General features: G+C 46.5%; 9 protein-coding genes across 9 annotated transcripts; 5 read left to right on the top strand and 4 right to left on the bottom strand.

Annotated features, from left to right (window-relative positions):
• Positions 1–512: 512 nt before the first annotated feature.
• Positions 513–2,607, top strand: IL334_002244 (uncharacterized protein; the record flags this gene model as incomplete). Its single annotated transcript, XM_062933990.1, has 9 exons — positions 513–717; positions 783–1,160; positions 1,223–1,472; positions 1,522–1,661; positions 1,732–1,843; positions 1,894–2,006; positions 2,066–2,182; positions 2,245–2,441; positions 2,500–2,607. 9 exons carry the CDS (start codon positions 513–515, stop codon positions 2,605–2,607), a joined length of 1,620 nt encoding a protein of 539 aa, XP_062790041.1.
• Positions 2,608–3,055: 448 nt separating this feature from the next.
• On the bottom strand, positions 3,056–4,146 carry IL334_002243 (uncharacterized protein; the record flags this gene model as incomplete). Its single annotated transcript, XM_062933989.1, has 10 exons — positions 3,056–3,091; positions 3,146–3,223; positions 3,279–3,349; positions 3,394–3,433; positions 3,494–3,571; positions 3,635–3,648; positions 3,704–3,800; positions 3,852–3,913; positions 4,023–4,042; positions 4,100–4,146. 10 exons carry the CDS (start codon positions 4,144–4,146, stop codon positions 3,056–3,058), a joined length of 543 nt encoding a protein of 180 aa, XP_062790040.1.
• A 295-nt stretch (positions 4,147–4,441) lies between these two features.
• IL334_002242 (uncharacterized protein) lies at positions 4,442–6,598 on the bottom strand (the record flags this gene model as incomplete). The annotated part of the gene is made up of 11 exons (XM_062933988.1): positions 4,442–4,522; positions 4,572–4,727; positions 4,777–4,913; positions 4,962–4,985; positions 5,040–5,247; positions 5,308–5,374; positions 5,431–5,675; positions 5,727–5,857; positions 5,915–6,268; positions 6,322–6,387; positions 6,445–6,598. The coding sequence occupies 11 exons, from the start codon at positions 6,596–6,598 to the stop codon at positions 4,442–4,444; spliced, it is 1,623 nt and encodes a 540-aa protein (XP_062790039.1).
• Positions 6,599–7,481: 883 nt separating this feature from the next.
• IL334_002241 (uncharacterized protein) lies at positions 7,482–8,980 on the top strand (the record flags this gene model as incomplete). The annotated part of the gene is made up of 6 exons (XM_062933987.1): positions 7,482–7,557; positions 7,664–7,913; positions 8,078–8,136; positions 8,252–8,433; positions 8,512–8,605; positions 8,673–8,980. The coding sequence occupies 6 exons, from the start codon at positions 7,482–7,484 to the stop codon at positions 8,978–8,980; spliced, it is 969 nt and encodes a 322-aa protein (XP_062790038.1).
• Positions 8,981–9,301: 321 nt separating this feature from the next.
• On the top strand, positions 9,302–11,141 carry IL334_002240 (uncharacterized protein; the record flags this gene model as incomplete). The annotated part of the gene is made up of 10 exons (XM_062933986.1): positions 9,302–9,358; positions 9,417–9,474; positions 9,546–9,577; positions 9,635–9,674; positions 9,731–9,857; positions 9,920–10,108; positions 10,171–10,237; positions 10,304–10,535; positions 10,669–10,761; positions 10,936–11,141. The coding sequence occupies 10 exons, from the start codon at positions 9,302–9,304 to the stop codon at positions 11,139–11,141; spliced, it is 1,101 nt and encodes a 366-aa protein (XP_062790037.1).
• A 283-nt stretch (positions 11,142–11,424) lies between these two features.
• IL334_002239 (uncharacterized protein) lies at positions 11,425–13,038 on the bottom strand (the record flags this gene model as incomplete). Its single annotated transcript, XM_062933985.1, has 8 exons — positions 11,425–11,476; positions 11,529–11,642; positions 11,702–11,735; positions 11,791–12,024; positions 12,084–12,319; positions 12,373–12,770; positions 12,823–12,924; positions 12,976–13,038. 8 exons carry the CDS (start codon positions 13,036–13,038, stop codon positions 11,425–11,427), a joined length of 1,233 nt encoding a protein of 410 aa, XP_062790036.1.
• Positions 13,039–13,905: 867 nt separating this feature from the next.
• On the top strand, positions 13,906–14,226 carry IL334_002238 (uncharacterized protein; the record flags this gene model as incomplete). The annotated part of the gene is made up of 2 exons (XM_062933984.1): positions 13,906–14,020; positions 14,063–14,226. 2 exons carry the CDS (start codon positions 13,906–13,908, stop codon positions 14,224–14,226), a joined length of 279 nt encoding a protein of 92 aa, XP_062790035.1.
• A 313-nt stretch (positions 14,227–14,539) lies between these two features.
• IL334_002237 (uncharacterized protein) lies at positions 14,540–16,323 on the bottom strand (the record flags this gene model as incomplete). The annotated part of the gene is made up of 7 exons (XM_062933983.1): positions 14,540–14,813; positions 14,868–15,176; positions 15,248–15,354; positions 15,435–15,594; positions 15,657–15,766; positions 15,830–15,988; positions 16,042–16,323. The coding sequence occupies 7 exons, from the start codon at positions 16,321–16,323 to the stop codon at positions 14,540–14,542; spliced, it is 1,401 nt and encodes a 466-aa protein (XP_062790034.1).
• A 1,945-nt stretch (positions 16,324–18,268) lies between these two features.
• Positions 18,269–19,497, top strand: IL334_002236 (uncharacterized protein; the record flags this gene model as incomplete). Its single annotated transcript, XM_062933982.1, has 4 exons — positions 18,269–18,280; positions 18,349–19,082; positions 19,148–19,326; positions 19,448–19,497. The coding sequence occupies 4 exons, from the start codon at positions 18,269–18,271 to the stop codon at positions 19,495–19,497; spliced, it is 975 nt and encodes a 324-aa protein (XP_062790033.1).
• Between the last annotated feature and the right edge of the window lie 495 nt (positions 19,498–19,992).

Here is a 19,992-nt window from a genome sequence, read left to right as displayed (position 1 = left end):
TTCGGGACCGATTCGGGCCGACGGCATCCCGGGGACTCCACTCGATAATTGAGTAGGGGCTAAGTTCAGATTCTTGGCAAGTGGGTCTAGGAAGTTTTCAATTAGCGGTCTGGGTGGATTCTTTCTACCAGAAGTGCTATTTTTACCCCACGGCTTCCAATCAAGAGTTTATTCACCTTACAATACATCAATTAGACGCTTAGAACAGGTGGGACGATTACCTCCTTGCCGATCTTTCTTGGCAATAAATTGACATTGGGTTTCCTGTTACCTTAACCAGTGACCTAATGTACCCACTCATGCCGTCCCAAATGCCAAGTGCTTCAAAGTTCATGAAATGCTAATTTTAGGCATAATGATCCATTTCCCGTACCCACCTAAATAAGGATATCCACTAAACCCCACATTCGTGATGTCCGCACGGTGAGGAGTCCTGGAGGTATATCAAGGGCACCACGGGGGTCAACTCATGTCAATTTTTTCACATCTTATCTTCAAGCTAAGTTATTGCAATGGCTCATCCACCAACACAAGACGAGAAAGACTTGGAAGTTGATCATGTCGAAGTTGTGAACCAACACACCGGTGCGGTTGATAATAAATATCTGACTCACGCAGAAGACGATGCGGCTAAGATTCTCCGTGAAGTTGGTTTGGTGGAGTTCACTGTAGATGAAGATAGAAGAGTACTTAGAAAACTCGACATATGGGTTTGCAGTAAGTACCATACTTGTACATTGAACTGAAAGCGACACTCTTTGATACCGCGGTGATTTTGTTAGTACCTATGTTCATTACCTATACCTTGGTTCACCTCGACAAAAGCGCGCTGTCTTATGGTGTAGTCTTCAATTTGAAGAAGGACGCCAACCTTGTAGGACAGGAGTATGCCTGGCTAGGCTCAGGTGTCTACGCAATGCAGTTAATCGTTCAGCCACTGTCCGCATTTGCCTTGGTCAAACTTCCCATCGCTTGGTGGGTTGTTGGAAACATCTTCTGTTGGGGGGTCTGTCTGTGCTGTATGGCTGCAGCCCACAACTTTGCCGGCCTCATGATTACGCGTCTGTTATTGGGGGGCTTCGAGGCTACAATCAGTCCTTCATTCATTGCAATGACCCAGTTATTCTGGAGGAGAAGAGAGCAAACTTATCGAAATACAGGTCAGTGGACTTTCACTTCAAAGGTCCTCATGCGTGCGCTGAATCATTGGAACATCTTTCAGCTTGGTTGATGTCAAGCTCTGTGGCTGGTATCATTGGACCTGTTCTGTCATACGCCATCGGACATGTCCATTCTGGAATCAAACCATGGCAAGGTATATTCCTCTTTCTAGGATGTATCACCCTGGCTTGTTGTCCTTTGATCTTTTGGATGATGCCCAATGATATCTCAAGTGCTCGATTCCTCACCCCCAAAGAGAAGGCCATTGCGGTACAAAGGTTAAGAGACAATAATACTGGTACCAAGACCTCGTAAGTCGCCCAGAGCCATACCAGAATTTGCGCTGAGTCAAATGTGCAGGACATGGAAATGGGAGCAAGTGAGGGAAGCCTTGGTAGACCCCAAAACTTGGGGATGGAGCATTATGCTTGCCTGTATGGCTATACCTAGTTCTGGAATCGGAACGTTCAATACATTGATTACCAAAGGGTTTGGATTCTGTGAGTTTGTTCTTGTTTCCGAAATGCGAGATTCGGAAGTTGACCAGCATCCATGTTTGACTTTATGCAGCTTCCTTTGACTCCATCCTCTTTCAAATCCCTGCCAGTGTTTTGACATTGACCTTCCTCATTGCCGGAACATGGGTTATGAATAAAATTCGGCTTCGATCTCCTGTTGTCGCGTGAGTCTCTCCACTATTTGTATTGCTCAGTGCTCACCCCATGTCAACAGAGTTTTCGTCCTCTTCCCTATTGCAGGTGCAGCATCCTTGCTATACATCCCAAGGACTAATGCTCACGCTTTGTTGGGCGCGTACTATGTGATCATGTTGTACACCCCTCTTCGTGAGGTGTTCAGAGTCTCGTATCTTCGATCCCAGTATGCTGACTTGTTGGATTCACAGAACCTTTGGTTTACTCTTGGGCTAACATGAACTGTGCCGGTACAACTAAACAACGTACAGTAGGAGCTATAATGTTCATTTTCCAATGTGCCGGCAACATTGCTGGTCCTCAAGTTTGTAAGTTGCTGATGACATGGCCGACTTCCATACGGCAAGGTACTTACATGCAGTTCATGTAGATCTTGAGGAAGAAGCTCCAATCTATAGAACTGGTCTATACGCAGACATGGCCTGCTGGTGCTTACTCTTCACGATGATCGTGACTATGGCGCTTTATCTTAAATATCTGAATCGTCGACAAATGAAGAAGCGAGAAAGGATGGGTAGAGTAGTCAACCTGAGGGATATGTCTATCATGACCTTAGAAGAGGCTGCAGTGAGTACCGCACTTTGCAGACAACATTGCCTTCCTAACAGTCGTTCTTTGATGACAGGCTTACAAGCGAGAACTTGCTGCTGCGGGGGAAAGTGAGGATATCAACTCTCACGCGTTCGACGATTTAACCGACTTCCAAAACCCAGATTTCCAATATGTGTTGTAGGGACTTTTGTGGAGGTATACGGAAAGGGTTGGTTTCGTGTACTTGATCGACCAAGCCATCTTATCAGTATATGCTTAACCTGAGCACAGTTTTCCGTAGCGCTATTTTCCCTTTGTAATAAAATTATGTATACTGTGTCATGTCATTGTCAAGAGAAGGTACGCGATGCTTACTGATATGCCCTGTATCAGTATGCGAGGACAGACCCTCCTCATTCGCCATCCCACCTTTCTTCTCCCTATCTACTCTCCCAACACTCTCCCTTTGGACTCGTCCTCGTGTGTTTCTCTTCAAATCTTACCCAGCAGCCCACGTCACACACTCCTTTTGTTGATATGCCGACCATAAACGATTCCTAGCCGACGTATGCGCGATGTTGGCTTGGATGGCTTGGGCGATCTCAGAAAGGTATGCGATGAATGAATGAAAACTGCTTGCTTTATCTTGGTTAATAATCGTCCTCTTCTAAAGCTCTGACTGCAGCCTAGCGAATTTTGGCGTCAGTTCAAATTTCGTGAATTAACAACAACTCGCCTACCTCCAAGCCAAACAGGTATTCATCTCGAACATGGGGATATAGCTGTCTGACTGATTCTGCAAGCTTGTACAGATATTCCTATAAATGTGTTGACATCAGCTCGGATCGTTATAGCAGGATATACGTAACTGACCTTGTTGAGTCCAGACGGCCCGCTTCTCTCTGAGATGATACGAGCCAGATTGTCAAGGGATTCATACCCGACTGGAATTTATCAGCGAATATAGCGGTAGTGAGGAGACACTCACTGAAGGCAGGATTGTCGAGTTTACCGATCCAGATTTCAGCCTGCCACGATATTAATGCTAATAATTATGTGTCTATGAGCACAATTGATGACCAACCCACGTTATCGACTACCGCTATTTCTTCTAGTCCGTCAGGAGAGGCGTTATAGACCGGAACGAAATGACAAGTATATCCATTCTGACGATTCATGAAACAAGATCGTTAGCAATCAGTAGCGACTACTGACGAAGGGCTCTATACCTTTTCGCGGTATTCTGTGAATGATCAGCCAGTCGTTCAGGAGAGGTCGAAAAAGGTATAGATGCTCACCCATGTATGTTTTCACTTCGTCTTCATATTGTGGATCTATCCTATATGCCATACCCCACACGTAATCGTCTGACGATATTGCACCTTCTGACACGGTCTGACGATATTCGTCAGTACATAAGCAGAGATAGGACAACGATGAGCTCACTATGCCTTCGAGCATATGCCATTCTCTCGCTTCAATGACTGTCACTACCCGGCCTGGGGCCTCTGGCGTACCCCTATGATCAACGGAGGATTGCGCGAACCGACGTACAACTCCCTTGACGTATCCGGATCCTGTGAATGTCAGTCGTGGTGTGAGCTCAGTTTCACTTACTGTGTTCCACCGCATGCGGTCTAGCCCCGGCATATGGTCAGTCAAGAAGCACCTGAGAGCGCTGATACCCTACGTACGGCGGTTTGAAGATAAGAGAACCGTATCCGAATACCCAATACACCATTCTTCTAGTGCCGCGATATACAATCGCTGACTGGGACGAACGCGTATGAGATTGAAATATCACGAGAATATGTTTACATGGGCCTCTCATACAACTGGATAGTTCACCTCAGCTCGTGACGTCACGCCATATTGGTGGTTAGAAAAAGAGAGATCGATCAGGTTACATAGAACGACTTCTCAGTGCATAGGGCTGACAGACGGCAGCCAGGGGCTGATGCATATCAATCGGCCATATAAGTATTTATCAGAGACTCCTTCACCAATTGTTATCACATATCTTCCGTAGGAACCAGCTAGCTATCCGGAGGCTCGTCTGTTCCTGGAATAGCAAAAATCGACCCATCCTCCGGGCCTTTCAGCCTATCGTCGGTGAGCTGAGCAGACTGTCAGCGAAGTCGACCGTTATTGGGAGTATAGTCTCACAAAAAGTGACGTTATGAAGACCAATGTCGCTCCAATCAAACCAAAGATGAAAGTATTACGAAGAGCAATTCTGAAAGCTTCTCTTGCAGTATCGCGCTGCCACGCTTTCGGAAGATCATCAATAGCGTGGAAAACATGCCGCAGCTTGTCAATGATCTGTTCTTAACATTAGCTGACCGTACGACGGGGAGCTGTAAGCTCTTACATCTGGTGAATCGAATCTCCTGTCCAGCTGTTCTGCCAGGGACACTTGAAATACTGCACTAGACAAACCAACTCCGAAAACTTGACCCAGACTCCGCCAGACGAATACGAACCCGGTCGCAGTCGCGATGTCATCGACTGGATGTGAATCAGTTTCGATCTACTGAATGTAACGCAACCACTCACCATCCACCGAATTGAGCATGCCAACTAAATGAAACGTGGTCAGTCAATAACTAGACATGTCTGATCGCTGAAACTCACCCAAGGTCAAAGTGAGCAATCCACTGAATCCTAGTCCCATCGGCACAACGCTTAGCCACTGAGCGGCCAATGAGGAGTCTTCCCGTAAGAACACGAACATTGCCATAGACAGCAAAGGTCCAGCGCAATTGAGTACAGTGAGCCATTTGAAATGAAGAGTTCTTCTACAAATGTAACCCATGATTGGAGCCGATACAGACATGGCGATCTGCGTGCATTCAGAGTAACTCCCACAAGTGATTTAAGAGGGATCGGCCATGATACTCACAGAGTTTGGTAACAAGTGTGCGCCGGCAACGGCGAGTGGCTGCTGAAAAACAATCTCAAAGACCATCCTAAAACAGATATCAGATTAACGTGTGTACATCAACGTTTGTCAGTGGAACCTTACGGGAGATGATAGGTCATGTTGAAGTTCACGATCGCTATGACACCAGCGATGATTCCTACGCATAGCGGCGTTCGTCTTTTAAGCAGGGACAAAGGCAGAACCGGTCTTTTAGCTATTTTCAGCTCGACATAGATAAAAGCACCGAAGAAGACAGGCGACAGTATAGCCAAGAAAAGGCTCAATATGTCTTGGTGGATAGGTGTACTTCCCCCAGCTCTGGACAGTAATTGTAAGAGACATCCAATCTGGTATGGCCATTAGCAAAGAACCGGACTTGTGATATCCAGAGTACTCACCGATATCAACAGGGTCACTGCTCCTCCAAAATCTATCAACCGTAGGGATTTCAAGTCGTAATGACTCTGCTGAGTACCAGGTATAGCTATGGGTATGGTAACGAGGGCGACAACAGCCACAGGTACTTGTGCTACAATCATATCAGGGGGGCTATTCGAAACCAACATTTTCAACATGATTGACCAACCATAAAAAGCGGCTCTCCACCCAAACATCTGTGTCAATGCTCCACCAATAGGTCCGCCTAACCCGGTACCAGCACCCCAGACCGCAAATTCTAGACCTTGATAAAAGCCTTGCTCTGCTGGAGTGAAGACATCTGCCATCAACACACTTGATACGGTGCCAATGCCGCCTCCACCCATTCCAGCTATGAATCGGGATGCAATGAGGAGGGAAAAGCTTGGAGCTACACCACAACCGAGAGTTCCCACCGTGAAAATGAAGACTGCTTGAATGTATGCAGCCCTGCGACCGATGAGATCACTCAATCGACCGTAGAGTGGAGTGAAGGTCACACTGCTCCACAAATAAGCGGTACCTGTAGGTTTACTGTTCAGTCAACGTTCTCGCACTTCGTCGAAAAACACTCACCTATCCACGCTTCCTGATCAGCCGAATGCAGCTCTGAAGAGATGGTCGCGATGCAAGTGGCTACAACTGAATCCATACAAATAGATCAGCTAACTTGCATGGCCAACGATATACATCACTCACTAGTCAAGTCCAACGCAGACAGAAAGCCGGTCAGTAGTGCCGTGGCCACTATCACCCTCTTCCTCTTAACGCTCAGATGTCTCCAATCTTGCTGTCTATCATCTTTGCTATGGCTCAACAGTGATTGACGCTCGTCCCTTACGGTACTGGCCATCGTGACGTGTATCGAAGCAATGAAGATTAGGCCTCAAGTTACGTTACATTACTTGACCGCAACGATCGTCGCTCAAAGATGTGCGTTTCGCGGAGCTCTGCCTTTGCACTACTTGCCAAGCCGAGTACTTTTCATTCGCACTTGGCACTGACTGGTCATATCGTCTCGGATACCTTCATAATAACAGCAACCAATAAGCTCACGCGGTGAGGGAGGACATTGTGGAGAAAACGGATAGATTTTGCACAATCCTGTAAGACGTGATCAGGGTCTATCTTTACTTTCTCCGACCGGCCTTCCGACAAAAAGGCGTTACATTCCAGTTGTATAATTTCATATGGATAATATCACCAGCTTTAGCCCTGCTGTCAGCTCGTGCGATGGTGTGATCGGTAGACTGGCCAGAGTTTGCAACCACGTTACTTTCTATGTAAATCAGTGGACGAAAACGGGATGTGTACGAGTGAAGATATCCTCTGGAACCTGTCCATTTGTGTGTTGAGTCGGATGACGATGAATGGCCAACTGAGGCTGAGCAAGTCTTGTCCGTCCATCTACCAGTCTTTCAGAGATAGCGAACTGAGTACAGAACAGCTATCTTATATTTTCATAGTATTGAAAACTTTAGGCATATTCATTACCGTGAGAATCGTCTTGTGTCTTGAATGTTAACGTTATTTTCCTGATGATCGGACCTAACCGCTTATCGAGTATCAATAGGTGAACTATCATGATATTAATATGTCTCAGTCGACCGAAGCTAAAATAGTGAGTCAAATACAGTAGGGTAGTAATGACAGCGATACAGGACACGATGCATTTCTGATCTCGCAGATTTGTTGCACCTTATCGTTGATTTAGAGATCTCATTACAGCAACCAATATGAACTTTGGTTACACAAATCAAGCGCGAAGGTCTTCAAAAACCAAATTACCTAGCAGCGGGAAATACGTGTCTTGTAGGTCCATTGCTCTCTGCTTCTTGTGATGCCTTCGCACGCGATCACTATACCTGGACTTTTTTGGCTATGTGACTTCCATGCTGATTGTATCGTCTGCATACAGATAGGACTAAGGGCAATCCCAGACCTAACGTCGGTCTTCTCGATCCCTCGTCCACCACTGTTACTCCGCTGCGTTTCCCCGACAATTCACCTATTCGATCGCTTCATCACCTCATTGAGGAATGGGACAAGGTTCATGAGACCCTCATACCGGGAACACCTGTAGAAAACGTCAGCGATGTTGTCCTGCTGGCTCCACTGAGAGGAAGGGATGTGCTGTGTGTGGGGAAAAACTACCGGGAACATGCAGAGTGAGTGCAAGAGATCGTCTCGTGTTCTAGCTAGATGAAAGGTGAAGCTCTTTCGATCTCATGGCGAGATAATTGGAGATGACACTAGAATGATAGATGAGGATTGACTTCGCTCAAGAAGAGCTGCATGTTAGAGAGTGTATATTACTAAAATCTATCAATAGGGAGTTTCACAACAGCGGTTTCGACAAGAGCGACAACAAAGCGCAGCCGGACTTCCCAGGTAAGAGAATGTTCCTGTTCGTCACTTTCAACACATCGCTAAATGTCCGTGCTCTTTTATATCACTTCTGTCATCGTTCGGGAGCGTACCCCGCGATCACTAACTATCATTTCAGTCATATTCACCAAACGTGCTAGTTCTATCATTGGAAACGGTGCACACATATACCCCCATCCCAAAGTCACACAATCCGTAGATTATGAGGGTGAACTGGCTATAATCATCGGCAAAGGAGGAATTGGTATAACCAAAGAAGATGCCTGGACCCATGTGTGGGGCGCGACAATCGTGAATGACGTGAGTGCTGTACCGTCAATCTCCCGCTGAGAATCCCTTCTCTTACTCAAGAGTGGTCTGACTTGTTCTTCATCTTAGGTGACCGCAAGAGAGAGACAGAGAGATCATAAGCAGTTCTATATCGGGAAATCATTAGATACTTTCTGTCCTATGGGGCCATGGGCTGTTCAAGGTGGGATTTGTTACAACATTCGTTATGTCATCGCACAGGGCATGCCACTTATTAATCGCTCCGACAGCTTCCTATCTTGATTTCAAGACCATGCACCTCACTACCCGACTCAACGGCAACATTGTCCAGTCGCAGAATACCTCTGAACTTATCTTTGACATTCCTACCATCATTGAGACCGTATCGATGGGGGCCACTTTGCAACCCGGAGATGTGATTGCTACTGGCACTCCTGCTGGAGTTTGTCTCTCAACTGGGGTCTACCTCAAAGATGGCGATGAGGTGGAGGTTGAAATTACCGGGATTGGTAAATTGAAGAACAGAGTGGTGGACAGGGGAGCTGCGCCAGAGTGTTTGCCTGTACGACTGGGTTGAGGGATATCGCATCGCACACGTCAAGAGATCGTCAGAAGTTAGGGCTCCAGTCTTTAATATTTGATGTTTCTGTTTTCAATGTATCATATCTTCAATGATATCCTCGTATCCGAATAAGTGTAAGGAGATGCGTTACAAAAAGGCTGCAGTAACCTTGAACAACGATTCGTGATTACGTAACATGACGTTCGATCCGAAAACGCCGAACGAAAGAGATGTTGATCGAGCAATCTCATTTTACGTTCTATCTGAATCCTTCAATCCTCTTCTTTATTTTCAGAGACTCCAAACCACCCTAGATACAGAAAGAGTAGTACCAAAATGGCCTCTACTGCTCGGATACTATCGTCTGTACGAATCGCTAGGCCTGCCCTTGCGGTGAGTACATTTTAGACGTTGGCGCATTGCATTGCCTGATTTCTTTTGCTCCATATAGGCCAACGTCACCCGTCAGACAAGGGGCTATGCTTCTGCAGCTGCTGGGGGCGGTCCTAGTGAGTTCCAGTCTTTTGAATATGACTTTGCGGCTAGAATTTGAATGACTGCTCATATTTTTCACCTTCAGACTACGGCCTGATTCTCTCACTTGCTGGCTTGGTTAGCTCGATTTATATTAACTACCCTTTTGCCCACGCTGATTTCACATCGTTTTAGACTGGTATCGGTGCTTACGCTTATTTACAATATAACCCTGGTGAGGACTGCTGATGAGAGTCAAGCTGGATATGTCTGCTAACAATTGAACTACAGCTGCCAAAGCAGAGATCTCCGCTAAGGCTCATGAACTCGAAGCTAAAGCTGAAAAAAAGGTTAGGGGTGTTCAATCAGAAGTGGATGCTGCAAACCAGGGGACTGGTTCTTTCGGTGCTTTGATAAAGTGGGTGATATGGTACTGAACGTCTGTCGGTCTATCTCACTGATATTTGCTATCGTGCACAGAGATACTTGGACTCCCTTCACCCTTACCAACATCGAGCCTTATAATCATAATACTGCCATCTACACATTCTCTTTCGGAGATGACAGTCAGCATAAAGTATCAGGTGGACAAGTAGCTAGCGCTCTGTTGGTTAAGTCTCCGGGAGGCGACGATGAGGTCAAAGATGATAAAGGAAAGCCTGTCATACGGTATGTTTACCTACTCCTATTCGTCTCACCTGTCGGCGGTTGCTCATGAAATTGTTGATCAGACCATACACACCTGTCTCTTCTACGGAACAAAAAGGTTCAATCGATCTCATGATCAAAGAATACCCAGTGAGTTTTCTTGTCGTACAGGTTTTTAGTAGACACGTGCATAATTAACATACTTCTCTTCTTCAGACTGGGAAACTCACCCCTTACATCTCGTCCATGAAACCTGGCCAACAACTCCTCTTCAAGGGACCGATCGTCAAGTACAAGTATGAACCCAATACTTTTGACAGGGGCTTGGCTGTCGCCGGTGGAAGCGGTATAACTCCGATGTATCAGCTTATATCTCACTCCTTGAATATACCTGAGGACAAGACTAAATGGACTTTGGTATTCTCCAACGTCACTGAGAAGGACATCTGTAAGTGCAGATAACCAACTCAATACGCAATATTCTCCTTTACCCTTCGATGTCCTTCATTCACATATATACGGCGATATCTGGTGTTTACAGTCTCCGCATGGGGCTGACTAACGCTGTTTGCAATACTCAGTGCTTAGAAAGGAGTGGGACGAACTTGCAAAGCAAAATCCTGATCGATTAGATGTCAAGTACGTTCTTGATAAGGGTCCTTGGGGCTGGAAGGGTGAGTGCATGTGTGAACAAGCTTCATACTTCTCTCTCCGTCCGGATCGAGCATTGTACCTATCGTTCACCGGTCTGCATTACTTCAATGCCATGATACGTCGATCTATTCTGCTTCTTGGGATCATTACAAGTGTCATCAAATAAGTCCTTTACTGACTGCGTGTTCTTCTAGGCGAAACCGGTTTCGTTACTCCCGCCATGCTCTCTAAATTGTTCCCTCGATCCGCAAATTCCGGCGAGAGAATCAAAGCCTTTGTATGTGGCCCTCCTCCTCAAGTCAAGTCACTCGCAGGTCCTAAAGATGGTCCACGACAAGGCGAACTACAAGGAGCTTTCAAGGAACTTGGATACGCTGCAGACGAGGTTTTCAAATTTTAGTAGCTGGTATCATTGCATACCTCAAGAAAGGCATACATAACATTATAGACGATATCATAGATGCAATGAACACTTTGGCCTCGCCGTGAACTTGACTCGGTATGGACCTGTTGAATGATGAAACACTGATGGTACACTTCGCGAACGATCAAGTTGTACCGGCGCTCCAGCTAATATTTCTCTCATACGCAGTAGGTGGACGCAGCACCTTTTTGACATACATATGCCTTTAGTTTTGGTTCCACCACCATCTTAGGCTCGTAAACAACGACTGAAATAGCGTCTAGAGCTGCTTGTCGAACAACCCTGGTACTTCGACAAATGGATTCGGGATTCTACGTGATAGTCAGTGGTCTGTTCGACTTTATGGCGACGAATAACACATACGTAGCATCGCCCAAAAATGTACATTGAGAGCTGGTGAACCTTGTAAGGCTTGCCTGGCCGCCATGTGTGAGAGCATCGTAAGCAAGATAGAATGCAGGGGCAGCGACCGTCATTCTATTGGCAAGATTGTTATTCCATGATCATCACAATCATTGTAATTTTGAACGACTTACCCAAAATGATCTGTGATGTACGTTGGACAAGCCTCTAATGAAAAATCAGTATCCGATTTGAAGATTGATGAGCGTGGGTGATTACTCACGCTGTACTGATATCACAGTAGCACCCGGTATGTCACTAGTTGGATTTATGACTTCGGGCTGTATGATATCATCTTCAAGCGTGTACAAGCTGGTCGTAGTGACTAACGCAGCTCCTCCTTGAGCATTTTGAGCGGCTAGGTAGTGAGACCCCACGCTTTGTTGTAAAACAGATGGCTCACAGCCGCCTTGAAGGAGATCCTGTCCTGTACAAAGCAGTGGCCCCTCTGCGGTTCCTGCATTTGCCTTCAGCTCGCGTTCATATCCAATCGTGCGCAAAGAGGTAAACCCTTACCGTGGAAATCCCCAGCCAGAGACGCGAAACCAGAAACGTATTGTCTCATACTTGGCCAGAATTCCAATGCCCATTGGATATTGATATTTCCTTGACTGTGACCAATAATAAATACCTTTCCGGTTCTGCTCTTCTGTGCCAGAGCCTTGATATTGTAAGCTATATATTCGGCATTGACTTGTGCGTCTCCAAGAGATCGAGTGGGAGAGGTGAACCACGCGATGTCGTATCCGATACTATCAAATACGAGTTCAGATTGAAGATATCGCAAAAACAAAGTAGAGCTCACCCCTTATTAGGCAAGATAGTATTGTAAGGGCCAGTCGACCATGTTTCTGAGCCTGTGCTACCTGTCCCGTGCACCAAGAACACGATGCCGCCGGCTTTGTTTTGAAACCCGTTTGGGAAGGTTATGACACTTGCGAGGGCGCTACAAGATAATGAATAAGGAGCATCGCCGGATGCGGAAACACATCCAGTAGACGAGGAGGCAGCAGCGGAGGACTTGGAGGAAGCTTTGGCCGAGATCGAAGAAGCCATAGAGCTCACATGTTGCGTTGCGGGTGGGCTCACAGTCTTACTTAAAACAGTCGACTTGAAAGAACTAGTAGCTGGCTTTGTTGGCGAAGTCTTGCTCGTAGAGCTGAGGGTTTTAGAAGCAGACCTGACATTGCTGGAAATGCTCGACTGCCATGCAAGAGATCAGATTACAGAATGTGTCATATGCCAGAGAACGTACCTTCGTAATTGATGCCTGGGTGGAAGCTAAAGAGGCTGATGACACAGCTCTACCCTTCACTTTCTCGTAGTCTCTTGAGAGCGTTATTGTCTCTCTGACAGGCTATTCGCCCGGTTAGTTGTATCCCAACGATCAATGGCTGTATTGACTTACTCTTGATAAGATCTGATCGACCAGAAGCAGATTGATAGCTACTAGAAAGACTGGGTACCTCATTACAACTGTGCTTGATAGAAGAGAGCTCGAAAGAGGAAAATATACAGCCAACAACAAGTGTCATTGTGAGCGCTGATAGAGGCGATATATAGATGCCTTTTCAGCTTAGTCCGATGACGGATGCTTGAGATGTCTCAAAGCCCGTGATAAATTCAAGCCAGTTCCGATCAACGTATTTTAAGATCCACTGTCTCCAGCACAACGCTACCCCACCGCAGCCCCACTGATGTATGAGTATGGAAACAGCATCGATCGATAGCGCTGGATCATTGTGACATAGCGATGTCTCCGGAAATGACCTTCAGATTAGCCCTGGTTCAGATTTCGCAAGGACGTCACCGAAGTCCTTGTGATACTTGTTGAATTCCCACGATACGGTGGAACCTCGTCGACCTGAATTTCCACAGTCAAAGACGTTATTTTCGGCAAAATTAACATGTCATGACGCTCCGATTACGTGAGAAATACATGGAATGCCGTTGACCGGGCACTAATTACCAGTCACTAGCATTCCCGACAATCAACAAAGCAACCGGAGTCTCAAACACTCAAAACCCATATTCTGATAGCACTACTGTCTGTGCGGAAAGCTATCTCATTGAACTAGACTCATCGAACACAACGCTAGTGTTTGTGAACTGACCAGGTGGTCATCATGTCGTGATACTTAGCTCTGATTAGAAGAGTTTGGAAGTGGGACGACCCTTAAACACAACCTGCAAGTCAATAACGGCGACTTGTTAGGCTGTCTCGGCCCCTGTGAATAAAAGCAGATCGATTGAAAGTTCGTATAACTAGTTTGCCATTGAATTTCTGACATGTATATCCCCCTATCAACCTAAAGATCTATCAATAATATTCATTACCATGCGCAACGCTGTCGTACTGCTGTCATCGATTTTGGCTCTGAGCATAAGCGGCGCTGCTGTTCCGCTGCAAATTCGATGTCCTGGACTGAGTGTCCTCGATGACTCTACCATTCGTGAGTCCGCCAGATCAATATCAGACAGTTGACGCAAAACAGTGTCACCATCCGGATCAATCGATGGTAGTGGTAATGGCAACGGAAACCCGGTAGCATCGGGCAACGGAAATCCATCCGCAACGGGAAATGGGAATCCTTCGGCTGTTGGCAATGGTAATGATAATGTTAATCCGTCTGCGAAGGGTAATGGAGATGGTGAGTAACGCACGCGACGAGCTTGTCTGACATGAAACAGTGAACAACGCCGAAGGACTCGAGCAGACTCTGGGTGGACTGATTGGTTCTACAAGCGATTAAACCGCAATGCTAAGACAATCAATGACGGGAAAAGAACTGTTGTAGTCAGTATTGATATGTTTCTTGCATTTTTTGTCCATTGTTGTTTTTGTCCAATTTCCAAAACAGAATGGTAGTCTATTTCTCCGATTCGAGTATACATGACGCTCTGTGCTTCGTAAGAAGCCGGCAAGCTTATGTTCATGGGGAATCATAATGTAGAAATGTACTGTTCCGCTCCTATATCTCGGCGGTGCAGCCAGCGCCAGTCTTAGCCGTTTCTTCCTTAGATATCTCTAAGCGACCCACTGACGTTGCAAGCGAGTCGGTCTTGTCATCATGGTTCCATCCAGGAAGATCCGCCAAATCGCGAGCTCGAGCAGCTCGTATGGACTTGAGAGCATCGCCGGATCCTGGTCGCCATTTCCATGAATTGGCCAGGTCCTCCGCCAAGTTGCCTTCTAGAAGCTCCACAACGTGTTTTCCGATACTTGGAAGAAGTTTGAAGGAGTGACTAATACCGACTGGTCAGAGATGCCTTTCCGTTGATCGATATCTGAAAACTCACCCGCTATCACCTGTCGCTAGCACGAAGTTTTTCCATTTTGGATGTTCACAAATCAACAGATTTGCATCGGCAGTATCCGTACACCAGCATAAAGCTTGATTGAATCGCTTCTTGTCCTTGAAACGAGGCAAGAAGGCGTCTACCGCCCGACCAATGCTTGCCTCAGACTCATCGGGAATGGTATCTGTAGGATGTTTGGCGTGGGACCGAGGGACGGAAACCTTCTTCGGAGCAGAAGCTCCATAAGGTTGATGCTCTTTGAACCGTGTGAAACCGGGGAACTCATCGCACACTTTGATCACGCCGTACCTGAAGGCAAGATGCGTTTGATAAGCCCTTTTCAATGAACCAATGAGCCGCCGGAATACAGAGGAGCTTACTCGTTCGGCTCGAAGAAGAAGCCCAAAGCGCCGTTGTACACAACAGGAACATCCTTGTACTCCTTCGCTTCTTCAGGTGTCAACTGCATATGCGCGTAAACCCAAGCCTAAGATTGTTAAAGTTAGTTCGAGCTCCTAGATTCCATACCTCTACAGCCGAGTTGATAGTGGATTCCGATGTACGTACCTTGGAGATACATTGATCCTCAAGATCCACCAAAGTAGAGCTCCAGGCACCTGCAGCTAATACGACCTTATCTGCAAAGTATTTCGTTCCATCTACTGTTTCCACACCCACACATGTGGTGCCATCTTCTGCAAATAACGGAGCTCTGAACGAACCGGCTCTGTTTGGAAAGGGTCAGCGAGGTTCGGAACAAGGTTGCCACCACAATGCAAAACGACATACCCTCCAAAGCCGAAGTTCACGCCTTCTTTCTTCAATACATTCCCGATACTATTGATAGCTTTGGCAGCCGCCAGCCATCCTCCATCTGATGACCAAATCGCTTGCCAGCCCTGAGTGAGCGACATTAGTATATCAGATGATAGCAATGACGATTCTGGTCGTCCATCACTCACCTTGATCTGTTCTCGATCTAACAAGGGCATCTTCTCCAAGATTTCGTCTTCAGTTTCCAACCAGAAAGTGGTTTTCTCCAATCCCACACCAGCGTTGATACTTTTCTTGTAAGCTTTTTTGAGACCCTCGATTTCCTCCGGAGTAGATCCACAATCGAGCTTGACGGTTGTCAGGAGACCAGCGCATACCTCGCAGAGAATGTTTAACTCACTCTTCCTGTTCTGTGGAAATATGGTTGGAACACCTCATCATTGGTCCAGCCGTCTCGTGCCTCTAAGCTCAATTGAACATCGACGGGATTGCGTAGTCGGATACCCATGATCTTGTTCAGGTCATTACCAGCAGACTGTGCTGAGGGTATCTCAAAGGTATCGAGTACCGTAATATTCGAGGCCGTATATCCATTCCTTAGAAGGTGTAGAGCCGTGGATGAGCCGATGGTACCGGCACCACCAACAACTATCACTTTAGTGCTTGACCGGGACGATGGCATGGCGGGTTGTGCTTGTATCTGTGAGGATGATGAACTACCCATATTTACTGCAATCAGAATCTATATATAGTATATAAATAAGAGAAAGAAGTAGATAAAGATGCAGAATTGCAATGACTTGATATGTCGTCTAGCTTTGTTGTCCGCGATGTCGGACGCGAGTCTAACCGGGGTCTTAAGTTAACGAATAGCATCGGTCGAAGCCGGGCTACTCCTTGACGCTTGGAAAACATACTATTAGCTAGTACGTGTACTAACCTGTGGCCAATGATCCAGCCAGATGGTTGCATTCTTTTCAACCGCTTGTCATTGTAGCATTGGTTAGTGAACGGCAACATTCGGGACCTACTCGCTTACCTACGGAAAGGTGTTTCCGGGTGTCCATAATCGTTCCCAGGTGTGTCAAAGGGCGATGCAGTGGTCTTGAGGCAGTATATCTGACCTTTCGCTTCTTGCCCAATGTATAGATAGAAGTTCCTGGACAGGAGCTGCAGGAACTTGCGGTGATCACAACACGAACGATCCTCCGAATGGCATCCTCGAGTTCACCTTTGCTATCCGTGACATTCTGAGTGTTCTGGTGCTTCTGTCTGGCTAGCTGTACAATCCATAGCAAGCGTTCGTGTACCGTGAAGCAGCGTGCAAAACAGTACTAGTAATGGAAGCGTATCATTATTTCCGCTCTTGCGGTTGCCCCGTTAGGCTGTTGATGTGAGTGGCAAACCGATTGTTCAGGTCTGTAGCCTCTGTCGGAGATCAGAGAAATGGTTCGGCGCCGACACGTCGTATCTATGATCTTCGTCAGGACGACAGTCAACAATGGTTGGCATGATTGAACAACATCGATCCGCTGGGTAGATTGTGATTACCGTCCGGACATTTACACGTTCACTTCAGCTTCTTAGGGTGTCCAGACCTTCAGAAATTCCCTTTTCCTCGTGGGCGGCTGTATAAATCGATGATATATGTACATCAATCCTATGGCGATGAATGATTGTCGAATAATGAATGGAACAATGCATGTCAATTGGTTCCATGTAATTGCACCATGAGGGTATAAAAAGCATCTCTCAATCTTGAGTTCTTCAGACGAGCTAGGAAACGTTGTCTCGTTAGGTCAAACTGGCTCTTCCCAGAAAGATCAAGGGCCTTTTATTCAAGCTCCTGTCTCGGTTGCTATTCCTACTTAGAGCGAGTTGAGTCACCGAGAAAGTCAATGTGAGTCGAGGCGAGTTGCTTGCCAAGCCTGCTCATCACCCTGATGGTCAACCGGTGTGTGGCGGCAAAGAGGGTGTTCATTCTACAGTCAGAGAAATTTGAATGGAACATGAATACTCCTGGACATTGTTCGGTTATACTGTTCGGTTTGAAGTGTTGGGGAAGATTATCGGACCCGAAAGGATGCTTAGTACGCCTTGTAGATAGCTGGTCCCGCTCAGTTACCATCAAGTAGAGAGACTTTCGTCGACCTGGTTAATTATGTCGCTATAAGCACGTGTAACGCCTCGCTTAGTGGTACCAAAAGAACATCGATGACTTCGAAGTGAGGATCTAATCTGATAAACTAAGGTAAAGATGGCTCATCGGCCGGTTGAAAGTTCGGCCGATTCGTGTCGCGCAACATCGTCTGATTTTACGCGTTGATCGGTTTCGTTTCTCCCAAATATGGTACACTCTCAAACATCCAATCCATCAAATCCCTATAAAGGATGGACAAAAGGGATGGAAATGTTAGGTTTCGCACCTCTACATCTCCTCGCAACCCATTGTCAAGCATATTGGCCTTTTCACCCACCATGCCAATAGCCATACCTCTTACTTCGCCCCTTGGTGTCCATACTCCAAAGCACCAATACCTTCAAAAGTCAATTCTTCCCGGACCGAATCTCCAGGGATCCTCTTCCAATCGACATCGTTCGCCGCATCACATCTATTCTGGTCAACGATGATTCTCTGGGTACCACTGCAACCATTCTTAGGTGCTCTAAAGATTTGCATTCTGGGCTGACACCCATTCTATACCAGTCACTTCAAATCAAACATGCCAAATCGGATGGGATACTTATTTTCAACAAGTCAAATGTGGTGGCCTCTGAGATAGAATTAGAGAGAGTCGCATCCAGCGGAGACATCCATCATTACTCGAAAACAGCTGTGCGCCGGCTCACATCCTTCCGACATGTCCGAAAGATAGTCATTCATTCCCTCCCATCCGATTCAGTCTCCGATACTTTTGCAGCCTTCGTTCAAAATCTTCCATTTCGAGCTTTTCCGTCTCTTGAATCCGTTGTGATTCTCGCTCAAGCTGTGGATGATGTAAGAACCTGGGTTCCAGCGACATATGATAGACCGCGCAATCCGCCTTTACTAGAAGCTTTGACTTTATCTTCATCGCCTGCCAAGTTATGTGTATCTTTCCGATCCCTTAGAGCTGAAGACTGGGAAGAACATCGCGATTTGACCGTACCTGGACAATACCAACTGGTCAGGAGACTGAACAGATTGCGCGAAGACGATCATTGGTCAGATATAAGAGAATTTTGCGTGCACAATGTCGTACATCAAGTATTACCGTCATTGCCCAATTGTCGAAATTCATATCAATTTGCATCGCATATAACTGGAAACTCAAGCCATCCCGTCCTACATCATCCAGGTCCAAATGCCACCTATCTGCCCGGTCCTCTATGGTCATATAGAGCTTGGCAGCTGGGTACAGCCATAAAAATCTCTTTCCATCCGGGGTTGATGCCACTTCGGTACTTCATAACACGAGGTGGAATTTCGTCAACACAGAAGGACATGTTCTGACAAAATTGGTCAGAGATGATGACGATGAATCGGGAGTGGGATATGACGAGGTCTTAGATTTAGTGAAGGGCGCCGTGAAAGCTGGACTTCCCCAAGATCTACCTATGAGAGAAGGGTTCGGGAAAGAACTCGTGGGCGAGGTGTTTGAGAAAGTTCAATATAAGAAAGATGATGATTGCATGGCTTGTCAACGTAAGTCTCCGACCAAATCCTCGCGTAACTCAGTTGGCCTTTTTCCACCACCACCACTTTGTCCTCTTTTTCCTGTCCTCTCCCTTGAGAGAAGGCTCGAACTGAATATCCCTCTCTACAGGAAACATCCGATCCGTACCACTGATATCGAATATTCGCGATCTTCCCTGACAGTGCGAGACCTGTGGATGCTACCACGACCATGCTACTCCTTCCAAGCTATCTCCGTTCATGCGAGCACCTTCGGCTTTTTGCCGAAGATGGCATTACCCCTCTATATCGCGGGGCATCAAGCTTTTACCGATTGAAGTTGAATTGGAATCCAATCCTACGTTCTTAGAAAAATCCTCAACACGATGACAGCAGTCTTCGTTGATTGTAAGCAGATGTACACCAGGAACGGATGATTCACACTTCCACCCGATGCCGAAGTAGGGGTCTACCCTATGGGTTAGCGTGATCTCCTATGCATACCCGTGACATATTTCTTGGGCGTTGACCGGTTTCAAACAAGAGCGACACAACGGCTCAACAGTATCAGCGCTTAGTATCGTACTAAAAGTCATCTTTAAACAAATGTGCAACATTTAAGGTTGGACCGATGGGCGCATTGTACTTCCACGCCCGAAGGGATGGCGAAGCATACTAACGAATATGGTCTCACAA

The sequence above is a fragment of the Kwoniella shivajii genome, chromosome 3 (assembly GCF_035658355.1).
Source record: "Kwoniella shivajii chromosome 3, complete sequence".
Taxonomy (NCBI): Eukaryota; Fungi; Basidiomycota; class Tremellomycetes; order Tremellales; family Cryptococcaceae; genus Kwoniella; species Kwoniella shivajii.
Note: the sequence above shows the minus strand (reverse complement) of the source record. Positions and strands in the feature narration are given on the sequence as shown.